The 20,848-nt window shown below is 48.9% G+C and overlaps 1 protein-coding gene across 1 annotated transcript in view; it reads left to right on the forward strand.

Moving 5' to 3' along the window:
• Nucleotides 1–20,848, forward strand: part of LOC138296948 (NXPE family member 1-like) — a 366,294-nt gene that overhangs the window by 193,448 nt on the left and 151,998 nt on the right. Inside the window, exon 4 of the mRNA XM_069236467.1 lies at nt 19,947–20,674. Within this exon, the coding sequence (XP_069092568.1) occupies nt 19,947–20,674 (728 nt within the window). The remainder of the gene's footprint in view (nt 1–19,946; nt 20,675–20,848) is intronic.

Here is a 20,848-nt window from a genome sequence, read left to right on the forward strand (position 1 = left end):
GGGTAAGTTAGAGTCTGATCCTGATTTTGTTGAAGCCACTCCCCCAGGGTGTACGTACTATAGATTGGATGGGCCTGTGGGTCAGGAGGTGGTCTGGCTATTATTTGCCGGATTATGTTTTCCTGTATTTGGACGATCATTCCTTCTAAAACATGTGGAGTGATGGCTTTTAAGATTTCACAGAATGACCAGGTGTTTCTTGAGGGGTTGTTGATTTACAGGCCACCTGGTCCTTTTGTAAAACATTTTCAAACCTGGGTGTCCCTCTTGTAACCTATGGTTATGTCTACTAAGGCAATAATACTAGGAGATTTTAATGTTCATTTTGACGAGTCCTCTAATCCAATGGTGCAGGAATTCCTTGATCTCATGGCAGCTTTGGATTGGATTCTTAAATTTACATCTGCCATGCACATAGCCGGCCATATACAGTATTAGAATGGGTTTTTGTACGTACTGAGGTACGGATGGAGTTAACTAACTTCCACTTAAGTTGGACTGACCATCATCTCCTGTTGTTTAAAATTGTCATGAACTGACCCCCCACCATTTTTTGTAATAGGGAGAATCAAGTAATTAGACCATGGAAACAGATCAAACAGGAAGAACTTGTACCGGCTTTGGAAAAGGGCTGGGATAGGGCCAACAGGTGGTCCTCCCAAGACCCTTAGGCCCTCTAGTCGGAATGAATCAACCCTGGTTTACTAGTAAACTTAAATCTCTTCAGAGGAAATGTCGTCAACTTGAGCGACGCTGGAAATTGAATCCTGGCCAGAGGAAAGAGACTTACTTAAGTCTACTTTTAAAATCTAAAAAGCGGCGCGTTTCAAAGCCAAATCTAACTTCTATACGGCGAAGGTTCAGGAGGCCTTGAATGCTCCGAGGGAACTTTTCAAGGTGATCAAGGAATTATCTGCTCCCGCTAGGCCCCCTGAAATAGTAAATTCACAAGAGTTTTGTGATAAGGTAGCGAAGCACTTTGCAAATAAAATTCTCTGTTCTTATGCAAACTTTGCTTCCCCCGAGGAAGTTAGGGAGCCATTCTCTCCGACCTCTTCCGATCCCACAGTAGGTGGATTAATCCTGTCTGATTTTCAATGTCCGACCTAAGACTGTATTAGAAAACCTATTCTCAATATCAAGTCTGGTTCCTCTCTGGATCTCTGTCCTCCCTCTGTGATTCAAATGGCCCCCGACTTTATGGCTCGGGCTTCAGTTCCTATTTTTCCTTAGTTCTGGATGTTATCCTGCCAGATGGAAGGAGACTATAGTAGTTCCTTTGAAAAAGAAGCTAGATGGGGATAGGCAGGATTTAGACAACTTACAGCCAATTGTGCTCCTCCCTTTCTTTGCTAAGATCGTGGAGAAAATCATGAATAGGGAACTAGCAGATTTTCTTGGGGAAGTGGAAGGTTTAGATTCCTCTCAGCATGGCTTCAGGAAAGCGCATAGTACGGAGACTGCTCTCATCTCATCCACTGACTCCATTCGAAGACTGGTGGATGAGGGACAAGGGGCCGTTTTAGTCTTATTACATTTGTCGGCAGCCTTTGATACCATATCTCCTCAGATTTTGATGACTCGCCTTCATCAAGTAGGCATCAGAGGCAACTTCTGGAGTCCTTTTTAACAAATAGATGGACCACTGTAAGATGTGGTAATTTTGACTCTACACCTTATCTATTACCTTGTGGGACTCCACAGGGTTCCTCACTGAGCCCTACCTTGTTTAATATCTATGTTGCCCCGCTGGCTAATCTGGTCCGATCCTTTGGTTTCATCCCCACCTCATACGCAGATGATACACAGCTTATTTTCCCAGTAAATAAAAACTGGGAGGAGGTGGCAGACCGTTTTAACCATTGTATGAAGGAAGTCAGTAATTGGATGGGGACCAACTGGCTTAAATTGAATGCTGCCAAAACTGAAATTCTTTGTTTCGGGTCCGGTATTAAACAATGGAATCCCCGTTGGTGGGCCGACAAATTGTGGGTCCCTTCCCACCCCTACCAACGTCAGCAAGAACATGGGTATAATGTTTGATGACCAATTGTCTTTCAAACATCAGGTGAATCACACAGTAAAAACTTGTCTGTCGCTGATTAAAATGTTAAGGAAAGTTTTTCCTTTTCTCCAGTATAAATCAAGAGTTTCCGCCACTTTAGCTTTGGTAATGTCTAAAGTAGACTATTGCAATGCCTTGTTTCTCAATTTAGATAAGGCCTGCTCAATAGGCTGCAGTTGATTCAGAATTTGGCTGCCAGAGCTGTTCTTAATCTCTCTCGTTGGACCTCAGTGAGAAGTAGTCTTAGACAATTACACTGGCTTCCGGTGGCTCAGCGGATTCTTTTTAAATCTCTTTGCTTGTTGTATAAAGCCGTGCATGGCCAGGGTCCCAAATATTTGACCTCTACATTCTGTTGGTACATACTAAAGAGACAACTCAGGTCATCCACAGCCTGCAACATTCCGGTACCTCAGACTAACAGATTGAGTGAGGTGATACAGCATTTTCTATAGCTGCTGCTAAGTGCTGGAACTCCCTCCCTCTAAATATTAGGTCAGAAACTAGTTATTTACGCTTTAGGAAATTGATTAAAACATGGCTCTTTCCTAGTTAGCCCTCTTTTTCTTTTCTGCTGGTTGGGGCGTCTCCTGATGAGTTTGGTGTCGTCTTTACCTATGCTAGCGCTTCGATGCTCTTTGTGAGCCGGAATGCGCTTTATAGATGCAACATACATACATTAGACATTCACAGTTTGGGGTACAAGGAAATACAGCAAGTAGCCCAGAATCACAGTTTTTGTCAAGTGCATGAGCCAGGATCGGATCCCCCATAATTGCGTTCCAACGTTAAAAGTACGCGTAATAGCATAGACAATTGTAGAACCACATTGTACACTGCAGTGTCCCATACACCTGTTCTGTACTGTAGATTAACATAGCACTTACTAACCCTGGTGAGGCGCTTTGGTGATAGGGCACCGAACAATACTGAACCCAATGGCATTCATTTCATTCTGAAGAGGTGTGTTGATCCTGCTGGCATTCCATCACTGGACATGCAGGTTATCCAGAGAGATGGCCACAGCAAGCTCCCAACCCACCGAGCTACTGACTGCAGTGGTGACCAATCGCTGTCCAGTGTAGTTACTATAAGCTGGATACACAGACAGAGGGTGAGCCAATGAAAGGTGAGTATTGTTTGTGAACATGTCTTGACTTCCCAGCAGGCAGGTCGGGCTGTGCCACTGAGGTCACCTTTGGGTCCAGCCCTTCCCTCAAACTACGGTGCGGGGAAGAGGTGTCTGATGGGAAAGTAAAGACTCTTGCATTCACAAAAACATGTTCTAAATATAAACGTAAGCTCTAAAATTCCCAGGAGCCTTTGCTGCCTTCTACAAATAGAAGAAGCTAACTTTTGGCTTGTTGTACTGAGGCCCCCGATCTCCACACACGGGAGGCAAATATAGATGGATACAGGCCTAACACCACAGGAAAACCTATTAGCAGTTCCCATTGCAGCAGAGATGCAAGGCCCAAGGCTTAGATACCATACGCAAAGCATTCTGGGTGGGCAGTAGATTGAATGCCTACATCACTGTCCACAGGTCCCCTAACACCTGTCCTGACCCAGGCGTTAAATAATGGACCTAAGCAGGCATCACAGTATTATGTAGGCCCGCTTCCCTCCTGTGCACCTTTTTTGCACCGGAGGATAAATAAGGCGCTAGGGGCTTAGAGTAATTTTTGGGATGTAAACGCCTACCTTGCCTCTCATTGACGCAAGGTGGTTTCACGCATCCAAAAAATGACTTTATCTCCAATATTTTGAGGCTAGACGGGTCAACAGTCAAAATATCAATATGGAGTTAAGTTTGCGCTGAATTAGCGTAAAACAAAATAACACTAATTCAGTGCAAAGAAAGTACAAATATGCCCCTAGAGCTCATATTTGTTCTTTTTCATGTAAAACTGCGCAAATGCAGTTTTGCGTCAAAAAGTATAGCGCTGCCTTGCGTCAATCCAGAACACCACCTGGGTGCAAAATTTATGGAATCCCGTAAGCCAGCGCAAAGGATGGGCTAGTGTCTTGGAAAATTATGTTAGATGGGTGGGGGTGGCGATATGGGAGAAGGGGGTTTTGCACCAAAAAAATGACTCTAGGCTGGTTAGAGGCAAAACAATGCCTTTAACCAGCCTAGCGTCTTTTCCAGATGCAAAACCATCCATGCCACATTACTCCTGTCTTATAAAAGACAGGAGTCATGCCCACCATCCCAATGGCCAGAACAGTGGGCAAGGGTCCCCTGGGCATGGCCACTGCACGCAGTGCCATGTAGGGGGCCCACTTCAGGGCCCCAATGGCACTCTAACATTTTTTGTAAAATACTTACCTCTACTTACCCTACTTACCTGGGATGGGGTCCCCCATCCTCTGGTGTCCCTGGGGCTTGGGGTGGGCACCTGTGTGCCCTTTCCATGGTGTTTGACCATGCAAATGGGTTCACAGGTCCCCTAACACCTGCCCTGACCCAGGCGTTAAATAATGATGCTAAGCAGGCTTAGCGTCATTATTTAGGCCCACCTCCCCCGTGCACCTTTTTTGCACTGGAGGATAAATAAGGGGCTAGAGGCCTTAAGTCATTGTTTGGACAGGAACGCCTACCTTGCATCTCTTTGACGCAAGGTGGGTTCACGAATCAAAAAAATGCCTTTAACTCCAGTATTTTGACGCTAGGCGGGTCTAGCGTCAAAATAGAAATATATGGAGTTAAGTTTGCACTGAATTAGCGTAAAAAAAAAAATGACGCTAAGTCACCACAAAGAAAGTATAAATATGTTGCTAAGTATGATAGAACTTACACGCAGGAAGCCAAGAACATTTCTGTCTAAAAACTCACATCAACCACCATCGGTTTGGAAAGTAGCTGAAAGCACTGAATTTCAAACAGCACGTCTATGCATTTGGTTTAACATGGTCCCACTGGAATTATGCGGCAGGGTAGGGCCACATTATTCGCATCTTTGACTAAATTATGTGGCAAGAAAAAGGTAAATTATTAAGTGTAATGCACACGCTTCATGTTGACTCCTAAAAAGTGAGGAATCTCTGGTCACCAATGGTAGCTGAAGTTTTAAGGATTTCTTCAGAAAAGGATGGAGTGATGCATGTGTAACAACTAATCAAAACAACAAGTTAATACCTCAAAACTTGGTATGGCGTAGGGATCAAAGTTATACTTTGGGTAAGCAACTCTCTTCGGAAGCAGCTGTCATTTGTGCAACACGTGCAGCGGCATTGGGAACAGGGGTTTGAGCGGCCCAATGCACCACAATTGTAGCTGTCGTATAATACCCAAACAGACATAGGACGCTTTAATTTCTTGCACTAAGCCTCGGGTACTCTTGCTGGACCACTGCTCAAAACTGCCACAAGGAAGAAGCATTGCATATGATTTTGGCACTAAAAGGACACAATGCGCCTTTTTGGAAGTTTTTTTTTCTTTATCTCACTTTACAGGAAACATTCTTGCTCAAAAAGCACCTTGATAGAAAATGTCTAAAACTTCAGGATTGGTACTTCAGAAGGCAATCTGTTTTTAGGTTGAGCCCGCAAGCGCCCTGACCTGTTGTAATCTATCTGTGGGCTTTTAACCACGCCCACCGCACGCTCATCACTATCACTCGTTCGTGAGCTTGCCTTTCAAAAATCCTTTGTTATCATTGGTACATGCTTTCCGTTTGTCCCTCCTTGGGGCAGTGTTGTGACTGCCTTGGACACCAACCCTGTTTCATGGATAATTGCACTTTGGCTGATATGTTTGACTGTGAGCAAACCTCTTTTTCTTTTTGTGTCTCTTCTTTGCGCTCATGCCCATGGCGGCCGTGGCGCTTTCAATCGGTTCACTTATGTCAACTGTTTTACTTTTCAGTTGCAAGAAAAGTCCGGTTAGGAATTTACAACACTGATAGCTCTAACTTGAGCAAACGCGAAACACATTGCACTTCAAATGCAAATTATTATTGGTAGGCGCAGGTGGCAAGTCTCACAGCTCACTATGAAGCGCTGGCTTAATTCTGCTTATAGCTGCTTCCCGGCCTCAGCCTCCTGTACCCCTCCTGCGGTCCTTTGAGGTCTCCTGCACACAGCCATGCCCTCCTTCAGGTGACCATGAGAGCCAGAAGTCCTGGTCATTCAATACTCTCCATCCTCGAGTATCCTCATCCTGACCAGGCCCCTCCTGACTCACACACCTGTGGGACCCTTCAGGGCTCACACTCAGGTCTCTGCACCACCGGAGCTGCCTCTGTCTCCAACATGCTTCATCTGTAATCATTGAGAAAATGCTTGTTTGGATTTCTGCAAAAAATGTTCTCAATAAAAAGCATTGGCAAAGACAAAATGTCAGGAGCCAAGGACAGACCTATTAGCTTTCCCAATGCTTGTGTTTTTTTAGCCATGAACGCATGCAACTTAGTGGCTTGAAATGTCGCTTTGTAATCATAGGGCCTGTTAGAAATGGGGTCTTTGGTTGTCAGTCTGGTTACCCTCTGTCCAAGCAAGGACCATCACTCTAGTCAGGGTAAAGGAGATTCACACTCAGTTAACCCAGCTCACCCCCTTGGTAGCTTGGCACAAGCAGGCAGGCTTAATTTCAGAAACAATGTGTAAAGTATTTGTACCAACACACACAGTAATACAGTGAAAACACTACAAAATGGACACCACAGCAGTTTAGAAAATAGGTAATATTTATCTAAATCAAACAAGATCAAAACAACAAAAATCCAACATACACAAGTTAAAATATGAATTTTCAAAAGAATAAGAGTCCTAGGTGGTCATTATAACATTGGCGGTGAGTGATAAAGTGGTGGAAATACTGCCAACAGGTCGGCAGTAATTACTGCCAAATTATGACCATGACAGTGATCCCTCCCAAACACAGCTAATGTACCACAGCATCCGCCAGGGCGTTAACACCATGCACGACGGTGGTAGCCATCAACAGCCAGGCGGAAGTCAAAGTACTGGCCCACCATATCACAATACAGTACACCGCCACGATTTCTGGGACAGAAGCAACGCCATCAAAATCCTGGTGGAAACACTGCACAGAAGACGAAAGACTCACCATCAGAGACAGAGAAGGATAACGCACCGTAAAACCGGAACTGCAAGTCTTCCTGATGCTCTTCTATGCCATGCTCCACCTGGAACACCAACACCGACTAAGACGATGACGGTGAGTACAGCTGCCTAGCACACAAGGGAGGGAGGGAGGGAGGAAAAGGAGAGTGACACACACACATGCACAACACACACAAGACACACACACACCATACACACAACCAGCTGCAGGCGAAAAACAATGGCACACGACACATGGCATAATAATGCAAGGACAACAATAAGGCAGTACTGAGAATGTATTGAATGGGAACAGCCACCAAATGAACCCATTGTGTAACAAAGAGATATGTACAAATGTCCACAAAGGGCCAATGCCCAGTCAAAAGTACTTCGGGGCCACAGGGCACAGTCCGAGGCCCAACTTGCTTCCTGGCATCATCCGCACAGAACTCTGCAGGGGAATCATTTTGTAAGTGGGCAAGCACCTCAGGGAGATGGGGGTGTGGGGCACCTCAGCCGAAGTTGGGAACTTGCCCACTGGTTCTGGAGGGGACTCCATGCCCATTATCTTTGCTGGGGAGTGGAAGGTCACAGTCTCTCAGGTGGGTGACTTGCACACTGGTTCTAGAGGGGGCTCCTTGTACAGCAGTCCCTGGACGGTGACCTACATGCCCTCTGCTGCAGGTGAGGGCTGCACTGTCGCAGCTGGAGGTAAGGGCTGCACTGTCTCAGCAGGTGAAGGTGCAGCCTCTGCTGGAGGTGAGGGCTGCACTGTCTCAGCTGGAGGTGAGGGCTTCATGACCACTGGTGGTGGTACCGTGCCAGCCTCTGCTGGAGGTGAGGGCTCCTTACCCTTCATGGCAGGAGTCAAGGGCATCTTCCCTTTCATGGCAGGAGTTGTTGGCTTCTTACCCTTCACGGCAGGAGTCAAGGGCTTCTTCTCCTTCATGGCAGGAGTTGAGGGCTTCTTCTCCTTCATGGCAGGAGTTGGTGGCTTCTTCCCCTTCATGGCAGGAAGTGTGGGCTCCTTCCCCTTCATGGCAGGAGTTCAGGGCTTCTTCCCCTTCATGGCAGGAGTTCCGGGCTTCTTCCCCTTCATGGCAGGAGGTGTGGGATCCTTACCATTCTTGCTGGTGGAGTGGAATACTTCACTGTCTTGCCTCCACAACTAAGAGGGGCCTCCACTGTCCCAGTGGACTGTTTGGTTGAGGTCCTGGGCTGGGTCGTTGGGACCCTGCTCTTACAGCCAGGATGGGGGGAGGGAAGAGGTTAAGTTGGGCAAGGAAAAGCCTCTTAGGGACAGTGGGGTGGGAAGGGGGAGGAGGGATGGGAGTGGAGGTTGAGGGAGTGGTTGTTGGTGTATGTTTGCTGGACTTGGGTGCAGGTGCATGGACAGTGTGCGTGTGTGAGATGGATGGCTGTTGGGTGTCTGAGTGCTTTCGTTTGTGTCCTTTAGGAGGAGGGGACAGACAGGGTGGGAGAGGACACGGGGGACGCGTGGATGGATGTTGTGGAGGTGTCTGCTAGGAAGGTGTGTGTGCTGCTTGGTGTGGTGATGCTGATGGTGGATGTAGTGCATACAGATGTGAGTGTGGACGTGACTGTGAGGGAGGTGGAGGAGGAGAGGGAGACAGTGGAGGCAGTGGATATTGTTGTGTCTGCAACTGTCTGGCGTTTTGCGTGAGTGCTTGTGGGCTGAAGTGTGGTGCCTGTATTTGACTGTGCCACTCTTGTCTTGTGTGCATGCTCGTCTGTATGTGTGCATGGGATAGGTTGGGGTTGAGGAGACTGGGAAGTGGAAGTTGGAAGGGAGACGGTAGGAACAGGGACAATGGCTGCCATCAGAGAGGAGGCCAGAGCCTGAATCGATCTCTGTTGGACCGCCAATCCACTGTGGATGCCCTCCAGTAATGCATTGCATTGCATTGCTGCATCTGGAATGCCAGCCCCTGTATGGCATTCACAATGGTTGAGTGCTCTACAGAGATTGATCTCAGGAGATCAATAGACTCCTCACTCAGGGCCGCATGGCTCACTGGGCAGTGCCTGAGGTGCCTGGGGCAAAGAAGATGCCCACCCTCCTGGGTGAGCGGGCAAGGGCAACTCGCTGAGGGGCAACTGGGACGGCAGTGCTGGTACGGGGTGGCAGCTGTACCTGCAGCTGGAGTGGTCACAGAGGTGTCCACCACCACCAGGAAGCTTCCATCAGAGGAGGTATCTGAGTCTTTGTTGTCACCTCCTGTTTCCGCCTTCGTGCTCCCCTCGCCCTCCATCCTACTGGTTCCCTCGGCGTCGGTTGACTCTGCCTCCTGGGTCCTGTGGGATGCAGCTCCCTCTGTCGCCAGTGTCCCTGCTCCTCCACTAGATTATACTAATGAACACATGGACAGGATGACCGGAAAAAAAGAGGTGGAGAGAGAGAAAGGGAACACTGGGTCAATTACAACACCAACACCACAGTTGGCATACACAGCACCGTCACACACAGGGATTAAGATTGAGCACTATGCATTGCACTGCCAGTGAATTGGCTAGATGCCACAGCAAGATGAGGGCCAATCACTGTCAACTACACCCCTCCTGGGACCCACTAAGCCCTGTCTGACAAGGAACGCAACCTAGCTAGATTACCTGGATTTTCCTTTCAACCATTATCCTTGAGCTGGATCACGCAGCAATGTCTGGTCTGGCATTAAGGGGCACACGCTAACTGACACCCACCAACCGGATCCCACGCCGCCTACCAATTATTGTTGTAACTGCCACTGTACTCACCCTCTTGTGGCTGCTGTGATGCCCTCAAGTGCCTATCCAGCTCTGGGTTGGCCACCACCAGTATGCGGGCCATCAGGGGGGTCAGGTTCTGACGGGCACCCCTTCCTCGTTGGGAGGCCTTACCCACCTGGGCCTCTGCGGTCTTACATGCCCAGAGTCTCAGGTCCTCCCACCGTTTCCAACAGTGGGTGCTCCGCCTGCAATAGACCCCAAGGGTCCACACATCCTTGGTGATCGCACGCCATAAATCCTTCTTTTGATGGGTGCTGACCTGCAGAGGTGATACAGACAGGAGGACACCATTACACATACAATCCAGCCTGTCACACATACAGCCCACCAATCCCATTTCCATCACCATTGGCACAAACATCGCCGGTGCCCACCATGTACACCACCACAAGACATTCCCCCCCGATGACACGATGTTTGCACACACATCTTCATGCATCCTTCCCACATGCATCGTACCCAAGGTGTACTCACCTGTTGGTCTGGAGGCCCATACAGCAATCCGCACTGGGGCAGGACCCCATCCACCAATCGCTCCAACTCCTCCGCAGTGAAGGCAGTGGCCCTTTCCCTGGTCATACGGACCATGGTAGGTTCCAGACACATGTCATAGCAGGACAAGCAGTGTAAGTGTTCTCCTGTTTAAGGTCAGGAAACAAGTGAGGATTCAGATAGAAAGTGGCGGTCACATCCGCGGAGGTGTACACCATCACCGCTGTTGCAGATCCCCATTGGCCACTGTACTCCATAGAGCCCCATATTATCCAATGAGGAATTGCACGGCGGTGCAAGACCGCCTTCTGCATGACGCCCAACGTCGGCGGAGTTACCTCACTTCCACCTGTATCTACACAGGACAGGTGGTCGCCATTTCATAGTGGTGGACAATGATCAGATTAACCTGAACTGTGTCACTGCCTAGATTTGCACATACATTGCCATTCCCACTGTCCCATCACATTAATGTTCACTGAGGTGGTGGTTCCATTGTTCACATTGTGACAGCGTTCTCACTCTTGTGTCCCTTAGATACCAACCACTGCGGATGAATAGGAGGAGGAGGCAAGCCCCCGTGTACAGACCCCTTGTGGACTTGGCTACACTGGAGGACAGGCACATTATACTCACCTATAGCCTGGACAGGGCCACAATCACAGAGCTGTGTGCCCAATTGGAGCCTGACCCGATATCAGCTAACCGTCATCCCACTGGGATCCTCCCGCTTGTGCAAGTGATATCAGTGCTCCATTTCCTGGCAACTGGTTCTTTCCAAGTGATGATGGGCTTGGTAGCAGGAATGTCACAGCCAATGTTCTCAATCGTGCTGGAAAGGGTGCAGCTACATTGTTTTCCCTCAGGTTGAAGATTTGGCCACTGTGAAGGCATATCCTCACTATTATTGGGGAGATTGACAGTACAACTATTGTGTTTGTACCCCCCGCCTGAATTAACAGGTGTTCAGGAATCGTAAGAGTTTTCACTCACTGAGGCCCATATTTATACTTTTTTTAGCGCCGCATTTGCGTCATTTCTTGACGCAAAAGCGGTGCAAACTTACAAAATACAATTGTATTTTGTAAGTTTGCACCGCTTCTGCGTCAAAAAGCTGCACAAATGCGGCGTTAAAAAAGTATAAATATGGGCCTGAATGTGCAAATGGTGTGCCTGGCGGACCAGAACATCTCCCACATCACTGCCAAGTATCCTGGGTCGGCGCATGACGCCTTTGTCCTGAGGAATAGCAGCATCCCAAATGTGATGGCCCAACTACAGAGGCACAGGGTGTGGCTAATAGGTGAGCCAGAGTCCCCACCCACTGTATGTCAGTGTATGCCTTAAGGTGTTAGCCCCATAGCATTGTGAGAGGCTAAATGTTGTCCCTCAATGCTTGCAGGTGACTCTGGCTCCTGACCCCTGTGAGGAGTGCCAGGACAGGGGCTGAGGGCCGTTATAATGACGCACATGGGCGAACCAGAAGAATAATCGAACTGACCTTCGGCCTCCTGAAGGCCAGGTTCAGGTGCCTCCATCTGACACCTGTGCTACTCACCCGGAAAGGTCTGCCAGATAGTAGTGGCATGCTGCATGTTGCACAACCTGGACCTCAGACATCATGTGCCTTTTCTGCAGGAGGAGGTGACTGGAGACGCCCCTGAGGAAGCAGTGGACCATGAGGATAGTGAGGATGAGGAGGAAGAGGATGAGGATGTGGACAACAGAACATCACTTATACGTCAATACCTCCACTTCACTCCACTTCGTAGTGCCTGTTTCAGCACTTCTGCGGGTGCTGTTTGCTTCTGAGTGGGCTCTTTGTCTTGCTGGACGCCCCCTCTGTCTCCTCACGCAATTGGCGACATCCTGGTCCCTCCTGGGCCACAGCAGCATCCAAAAAACCTAACCGCGACATTTGCAGCTAGCAAGGCTTGTTGGGGGTCTTTCTGCACGAAAACACTTCTGCACGTCTCTTCACGACGTGGGACATCCATCCCCCAAAGGGAAAGTTTTTAGCCCTTGTCGTTCTTGCAGAATCCTCAGCTTCTACCATCCGGTGGCAGCTTCTTTGCACCCACAGCTGGCATTTCCTGGGCATCTGCCCACTCCCGACTTGATCGTGACTTTTGGACTTGGTCCCCTTGTTCCACAGGTACTCTAGTCTGGAAATCCATCGTTGTTGCATTGCTGGTGTTGGTCTTTTCTGCAGAATTCCCCTATCACGACTTCTGTGCTCTTTGGGGAACTTAGGTGCACTTTGCACCCACTTTTCCGGGTCTTGGGGTGGGCTATTTTTCTAACCCTCACTGTTTCCTTACAGTCCCAGCGACCCTCTACAAGGTCACATAGGTTTGGGGTCCATTCGTGGTTCGCATTCCACTTCTAGAGTATATGGTTTGTGTTGCCCCTATCCCTATGTGCCCCCATTGCATTCTATTGTGACTATACATTGCTTGCACTGTTTTCTATTGCTATTACTGCATATTTTGGTATTGTGTACATATATCTTGTGTATATTTGCTATCCTCATACTGAGGGTACCCACTGAGATACTTTGGCATATTGTCATGAAAATAAAGTACCTTTATTTTTTGTATATTTGTGTATTGTGTTTTCTTATGATATTGTGCAAGTGACACTAGTGGTACTGTAGGAGCTTCACTCGTCTCCTAGTTCAGCCTAAGCTGCTCTGCTAAGCTACCTTTTCTATCAGCCTAAGCTGCTAGACACCCCTCTACACTAATAAGGGATACCTGGGCCTGGTGCAAGGTGTAAGTACCCCTTGGTACTCACTACAAGCCAGTCCAGCCTCCTACAAAAGTGCAATGAAATGGGTTGATTGTAGAGGAAAGTCCAGGCTATTGTTCCAGTATGTTTGTAGCACAGGTCCAGTGTCCAAGGGGCCATAGAAAGGGGAGCAAAGGCAGTTCAAAGTGGACAAGTTGACAGGGTGGGACACAAGGGGGACAATCAGGAGAGTTTCATTTCCTGGTGGTGGCCTTGCTCTTGGCAAGTGTCTCTGGCTTCTGTCTGGGTCACAGGGGATGTTTGCGGGGTAGTTCGCTTTCTGCAGGGGGAGGGGTGCTGGTGGCCTGTGGGTCCTGTGACAGGGCCTCCTGTACACTAGCTGCAGCGGAAGTGGTGGGCTGGTCAATAGACTGCCTGGTGGTAGTGGTTCGCTGCTTTGCTGTTTATTCCCTCATGATGTTGCCCATGTCTGCCAGAACCCCTGCTATGGAGATCACGGTGGTGTTGAGGGCCTGCAAGTCCTCCCTGATCTCCTGATGGTGTTCCTCCTGCAGCTGCTTGTTCTCCTGCATTTTGTTGAGGATCTGGCCTGTCGTGTCCTGGGATTGTTGGTAAGCCCTCATGACATTAGTAACTGCCTCCTGAATAGTCGGTTCCCTGGGCCTGTCCTCCCCCTGGCGCACAGTGGTCTTCCCAGTGTCCCTGTTGTCCTGTGCCCCTGTCCCTTGAATGGTGTTCCCACTGCCACTGACCCTAAGACCCTGATTGTCTTTGGGGCGAGGTGTGGACTGGGGTCCCTGTACAGGAGGGCACACTGCTGATTGGCGTGTCCTGAGGACAGAGGTGTGGAGACACTGGGTGGGTGCTGTGGTGTTGGATACTGATGGGGGAGGCTCTGTAGTGGACTGTGAGTGGCCTGGGGTGACCGACTGTCCAGTGGTCCCTGATGGGTCAGGTAGTTAATCCAGTTCATCCAGAAGTCCAGGGTTACTGTCATCACTGGGGGCATCTTCTGTTGGGGACTAGATGGTCGTGGCACCTCCTCTCCACTGAGATTGACAGGGGGTCCTGTGGGGATGTAAGTGATGTATTATGCTTTAGGCCTATGACATATTGTACATCCCTAGCTTCCACTCTATCATTGCTGCTGCCCTGCCACCTTTGAATGTGTATGGTGATGTCTTGTGGGATTGTTAGTTCCCCTATGCTGTGCATGCTTTGGTGATGGGTGTCCATGCAGGTATGGCATGCAGGGCTTAGCATTGGGGTTAGTCATCTGCGTTAGTGCAGTGTGTGGGATGGAGTGAAGTGAGTGAGGGTAAGGGGGTGAGATGGCATGCAGGTATGGGGTGTGATAAGTTGTAAATGTTGACTTACTAGTGTCCAGTCCTCTGGCTACGTCAGTGAGTCCCTCTGGATGCAGTATTGCCAAGACTTGCTCTTCCCATGCTGTGAGCTATGGGGGGGTGGTGATTGACCACCGCCAGTCCTCTGGATGGTGAGCTGGTGCCTTGCTGCCATGGAACATACCTTCCCCCATAGATCGTCCCACCTCTTCCTGATGTTGTCCCTTGTTTTTGGATGCTGTCCCACAGCATTCACCCTGTCCACGATTGTCCGTCATAGCTCCATCTTCCTTGCAATGGATATCTGCTGGACCTGTGCTCCAAAGAACTGTGGCTCTACCATGACTATTTCCCTCCACCATGACCCGCAACTCCTCATCTGTGAAACGGGGCTGCCTTTGTGGGGCCATGGGTGTTGTGTGGTATGTGTAAGTGTGTGGGTGTTGGGTACTGTGGTTGGGTGTGTGTAGTGGAGTGCATTAGGGATGTATGGGGGTGTGTGTGTATAGTTGTCGCAGTGGTCTTGATGTCTGTCCGGTGGCAATGATTTGTATTCGTAAAGGGTTGTGGGTAATGTGGGTGTGTTTTTTATAGTGTTGTGGATGGGTGTGTTGTGTGTATGGGTGTCAGGTTTTTTTTTTTTTAATTGGCCAATATTGTGTAGTTTAGTATTTTGGTGTCCATTCTGAGCGCGGCGCGGCGGTGTGTACCACCAAAGGTTTACCACCGGTGAATGTCCGCCTTGGTGATTCGTGGGTCATAATGTGATGGGCGTTGTTTTGTTGGTGTAACGGCATATATGTTGGTACTGACAGTTTACCACTGACCTTTGGGCTGGCAGATTTGTGTATGTGGCTGTGTTCTGTCGGTTTGGTGTGTGTGTGTCATAATATGGCGAACGGATAGCCGTCATAGCGGTTGTATGTTGGTGGCCACCACCGTGGCGGTAAGCGGGATTTACCACCAATCTCATAATGAGGGCCTTTGTCTGGCCTGCTCTTTTCTTATGCAAGGCACTGCATAACCAATTACCTGCTGGGCAGAAAGCCTCACAGGTGTGGCAGCGGCTTCATAGACTCTTGATTGAAATGTGAGTCTGCGGTTTTGTAGCTTTGTGATGAGTGCACTGTGAGAGGAGGCCTCTTTTTGCATGGTTAGGTCCCACTTTTTGCCTGATGGTGATGTGTTCTAGAAGTTGGTAGTGCCCAGGGCTCCTGCTAAATAGGTTCCCTGGGCCAGAGCTCTTTCCCTAAAACTGTTGTGATGCTTGGCACAATTGGTTATACTCTTAAATACCCCTGTAAGTCCCTAGTAAATGGGTACCCCAGTACCCCGGGCAAGAGATATTAAGAGTAGGCCCCTGGTGGTAGCAGCACTGATTATGCCAACCCCAAGGGCCCTGCCCCCAGATACACCCAGCATTGCCATTGCAGGCTGAGTGTACTGGGGGAACCCAAAAAGGATAAATTCGACATGGCACACTCTGTGTGCCCTGTCCACCATACACTGCATATGTTATGGGTAAGTCACCCCACTAGCAGGCCTTTCAGTCCTGAGGCAGGGTGCACCATACTATATGTGAGGGCATAGCTGCATGAGCAATATGCCCCCACTGTGTCCTTGCTGAACCTAGGACATAGTGAGTGAACAGAGCAGCCATTTGAATGTATGTATTGGGCAGAGGTCAAACACAGGTTCCCCAGCTACATAATGGCCACTCTGCACCCTGGGTTATTTGGTATCCGAGAACTCAGAATATTTAATCCAAACTGATACCAGTATTGGATTTACCCCTAAATGTACCCAGGGGCCACCTTAGAGGTGCCCCCTGCAAAAGCTAACCCTAACTGGCAGAGTTGCTGGCTGGTTCCATCCAGCTGCCACTCCAGACAGCCAATATACAAACCTGGGGGAGAGCCTTGGCACTCTGGTTTGTAAGACAATGCCCTTCCTTGGTGGAGGAGCTAACTCCCCCTCCCTCAGGAATGTGCAACACTTTGGCAGTGAACTTCAAAGGGCTACAGCCCCTGAAACTCGAGCCTCCAGGCCTGCTGCAAGCAGCAGAGGGCTTCCCCCTTTGCAAACCCCAACTTTTGGTGGGAGCAAAGGTGGGAAACCAGACAAAGGGTAGGAGGAGTGGCCTCACTGACCGTGCACCACCCCTAAGGGCTGCCTTGCGAAGTGGACCCTCTGATTCAGTTGTCTCCATCTTGGAATGGAGAAAAACAGCCAGTGAGGTTTAGGGAAGTGACCCTTCCCACAGGAAGAGGTCACTATAGTGGGTGTAGCCACCCAAGGGTAAGTGCCCCATTGGACACTGCCAGGTTCCCCCTAAAATGCCCACTAAATTCAGTATTTAGTGGGCTCCCCTGGACCAAGATTTTAGATTCGAAAAGGATTCCAAGAAGACCAGCACCAGAGAAACCCCCAGGATGAGAACCAAGGACCACCTGCTCCAGAAGAGGCGCTAAGACCCATGCTTGCTGCACCAGAGTCCCGACAATCGTGACAGTGGAGGAGCTGAACACTGGACCAACTCCAAGAAACCCAGGGGACCTCCAGGCTTCTAGGATCACCCCAGATCTCCCTCCTGAGTGGAGGCACCACTCAAGAAAACAAGTAAACTGTAAAAGACCAAGAAACCAGTGAGGTACACTTCACTAAATCGTATATCGCCTCGACCGGACATCACAGCTGGATCCAAAGACACACAGACAACAGTCCAGAAGTATCCCCCAACTGTTCCAAGTTTGGTGGTGCTGTGACCCCCCAGTGGCCGAGGTAGAGCAATACCCTCGGTCCTGATCAGCTGACATCGGACCAGGAGAAAACCAGCTCCTCCTGAGTTGAGAAAGGACCAGGAGGAAGCCCCAGTCAAGGGAGTTCAGGAAGACCCCGGACCTCCGAGCAGAGTTCCCCTCTTGTCCTGCAAGCGACCCTCCAAGAGACTTACCTCCAACTCCAGTGGACTTCGTTGCACACAGCATCCAAGACCTCCAAAACTCCCTGCACCTGGCCGCCCTGGGCCTTGCATTGTGGGGTCTGCTGTGTGCCCCGGGTCCCCAACCGCTGGTGACCTCAACAGCCAAAGGGGACCCCCAGGTACCACTTTGAATTTGCAAACCAGTTCCTTTTCCAAGTGGCCCATCCAGGTGGCCCTTGCCTGTGCCAAGAACCTTTCCAACTCACTAGCTCCTTTTCCAATTGGCCCATCCAGGTGGCCCTGTGCCTGTGCCAAGAACTTTTCCAACTCTGCTCCCGCCGGAACCTGGAGCTTCCTCAAGCTCTCCAGCTGGCACAAGGTGCCCACCGGCCACTGTGACCACCCTGCAAAAGAAGAGATTGGTAACTCAATAGTACGATTTTTAATGCATTTTTTTAAAAGTGACCGCCTATTGATTCCAATGGTGCGTAATTATGCACTGAAAGACTAACTTTGCTCAAACTTTTAAAAGTCATAACAAGAAAAGTACTTAACCTATTCAAAATATTTTGGTCTTAAAAATTATAAAAAGGTCTGAAGTATTTTTATAAACTCTGGTCTTGAGTTATTCATTAAGTGTGTGTGGTGCATGATTGGATTTGTGAGTACAGCAAATACTTATCACATCTCCTGGATTAGCCTAACTGCTCGACCAGCTACCTTAAAAATTAGAGCATTATATGGTTTGATTTTAACCCCTGAAAACTAAGATGTGGTTGTTTGGACCCTCTGCATAGTGTACTTGCGCCATCCTCAAATATGCACTCCCATGTAAGTCCAAACAGAGACTGCGTGCTCAATCACTGGATAACATGTTTTGTTGCTAATGTGGACCACAGTGGGTGTTCGCCTTTCCCATGTAAGTCTACACAGAGACTGTGTACTCCTCCACTGGATAACATGTTTTGTTGCTAATGTGGTCCACGGTGGATGCTGGCCTCTACCTGGTAAGTCCAAACACAGACTACATGCTCCTCCAATGCATAACATGTTTTGTTGTCAATGTGTTCCACAGTGGGTGTTGCCCTCTCCCAAATAAGTCCACACATAGACTGCATGCTCCTCCACCGGATAACATATTTTGTTGCTAATGTTGTCCACCATGGATGTTGGTCTCTCTCATGTAAGTCCACACAGAGAATGGATGCTCCTCCACTGGTTAACATGTTTTGTTGCTCATGTTGTCCACTTTGGATGTTGGCCTCTCCTATGTAAGTCCACAAAAGAGCCTAAGTGCTCCTCCTAATGGATAAAATGTTCTGTTGCTCATGTTGTCCACGGTGGGTGTTTGTCTTTCCCATGTAGGTCCACAACACAGACTGCATACTCCTCCACTGGATAAAATGTTTTTTTGCTGAAGTTGTCCACAGTGGGTGTTTGCCTCTCCCATGCAAGTCCACACATAGACTGCGTGCTCCTCTACTAGATAACATGGTTTGTTGCTAAGGTGGTCCATGATGGGTGTTCGCCTCTCCCAATTAAGTCCACAAACAGACTGTGTGTTCCTCCACTGGATAACATTTTTTGTTGCTAATGTAGTCCATGGTGGGTGTTCACCTCTCCCATGTAGGTCCACACACAGAATGCCTGCTCCTCCACTGGATAAGATGTTTAGTTTCTAATGTAATGTAGTCCACAGTGGCTGTTTGCCCCTCCCATGTAAGTCCTCACACAGACAGCGTGCTCCTCCACTGGATAACATGTTTGGTTGCTAATGTGTTGCATGGTGGCTGTTCGCCTTTCCCAGGTAAGTCCACACACAGACTGCATGCTCCTCCTATGGATAGCATGTTTTGTTGCTCACATGATCTACAGTGGGTGCTCGCCTCTCCCATGTAAGTCCACACACAGAGTGTGTGGTCCTCCTCTAAATAACATGTATTGTTGCTCAAGTTGTCCACAGTGGGTGTTTGTCTCTCCCATGTAAGTCCACACACAGACTGTGTGCTCCTCCACTGAATAACATGTTTTGTTGCTGATGTGGTCCACAGTGGGTGTTCACCTTTCCTCTGTAAGTCTACACACAGACTGCATGCTCCTCCATTGGCTAATGTTTTGTTGCTCATGTGGTCCAATGTGGGTGTTCGCCTCTGCCATGTAAGTCCACACAGACCGTATGCTCCTCCACTGGATAACGTTTTGTTGCTAATGTGGTCGGCGGGGGTGTTTGACTCTCTCATGTAAGTCCACACAGAGACTGCATGCTCCTCCACTGGATAACATGTTTTGTTGTTAATGTGGTCCGGTATTTGCGTACAGCACTGTACAGGTTTCAAGCAGCAGCTGTCCAAATGTTCTTTTTAATATGGGCACATGTGTTTTCTTCTATCCATGCCCAGATACTTTGTTTGACAGTTAAGTCCCTGTGTGACTCATTTAATATCTATTATTTTCCTTTTCCCCATGCTCAGTGTTGAAATGTCTTGTTAATTGGTACCTTATGTGTCAGTCTCTCCTCTTCAGGTACTTTGGAAAAGCCCAATCCTGCCAAGGATCACAGCTGGACAATTATAGCCCCTTGTCCAGGAAAGGATCACAGCCAACACAAACTGACCTTCAGATCAGGAGGTTCATGAGTGAAATAGACCGGCTGGTACCCAACGTCACCTTCAGCCACAAAGACAACACCACCTGCGCACTGAAGAGCCGGGCCTTCATTGTAAAGCCCAGAGACAGGTACTGCATCGGTGACAAGGTGACAGTCCAGCTCGACATGTACGACTACTTGGGCCACAGGAAGACCTATGGCGGTGATGCTCTAAGGACGAGGATATACTCTCCGGGTGTAAAAGCTGCAGCTTCTGGGTCAATCCAAGATTTCAACAATGGGACGTACCATGTTCATTTCATGCTCTTCTGGGAGGCAAAGGTCAGGATCTCACTGCTCCTCATCCACCCCAGTGAGGGCGCCTCGGCACTGTGGAGAGCGCGAAATATGGGCTATAAATATGTCACCCACAAGGGGAAGTTTACAAGTGCAACCCAAGAGGTCATCACACAATGTGGGTTTGAGTTGGACAGCAAAGAGGAGGTGTGTGAGTACCTTGATGAGAGGGACGAGGAGGCATTCTACTGTGTCAAACCCACCCAGCTACCTTGTGGATCCCTCACAGAACTCGCAAGCATGCGTACAGAGCTCACCTACCTCAGCAACCTGGAGCTCCAGCTCTTTGACAGGTAACTGCTTCATTCATGCACATGCCTTGTGTGTTGGGATATGTTGCTTGGCTAAAAAAGTTTACTTGTACTTAACTGCAAATTGAACCATATTTTGCCCTCCAAAAAACATTAGGAAATTGAGGCAATGTAATTTGCTCAGGATCACACAGTTTGTGGATGTGAGGAATCTAG

Source organism: Pleurodeles waltl, chromosome 5, assembly GCF_031143425.1.
Source record: "Pleurodeles waltl isolate 20211129_DDA chromosome 5, aPleWal1.hap1.20221129, whole genome shotgun sequence".
In the NCBI taxonomy this organism is placed as follows: Eukaryota; Metazoa; Chordata; class Amphibia; order Caudata; family Salamandridae; genus Pleurodeles; species Pleurodeles waltl.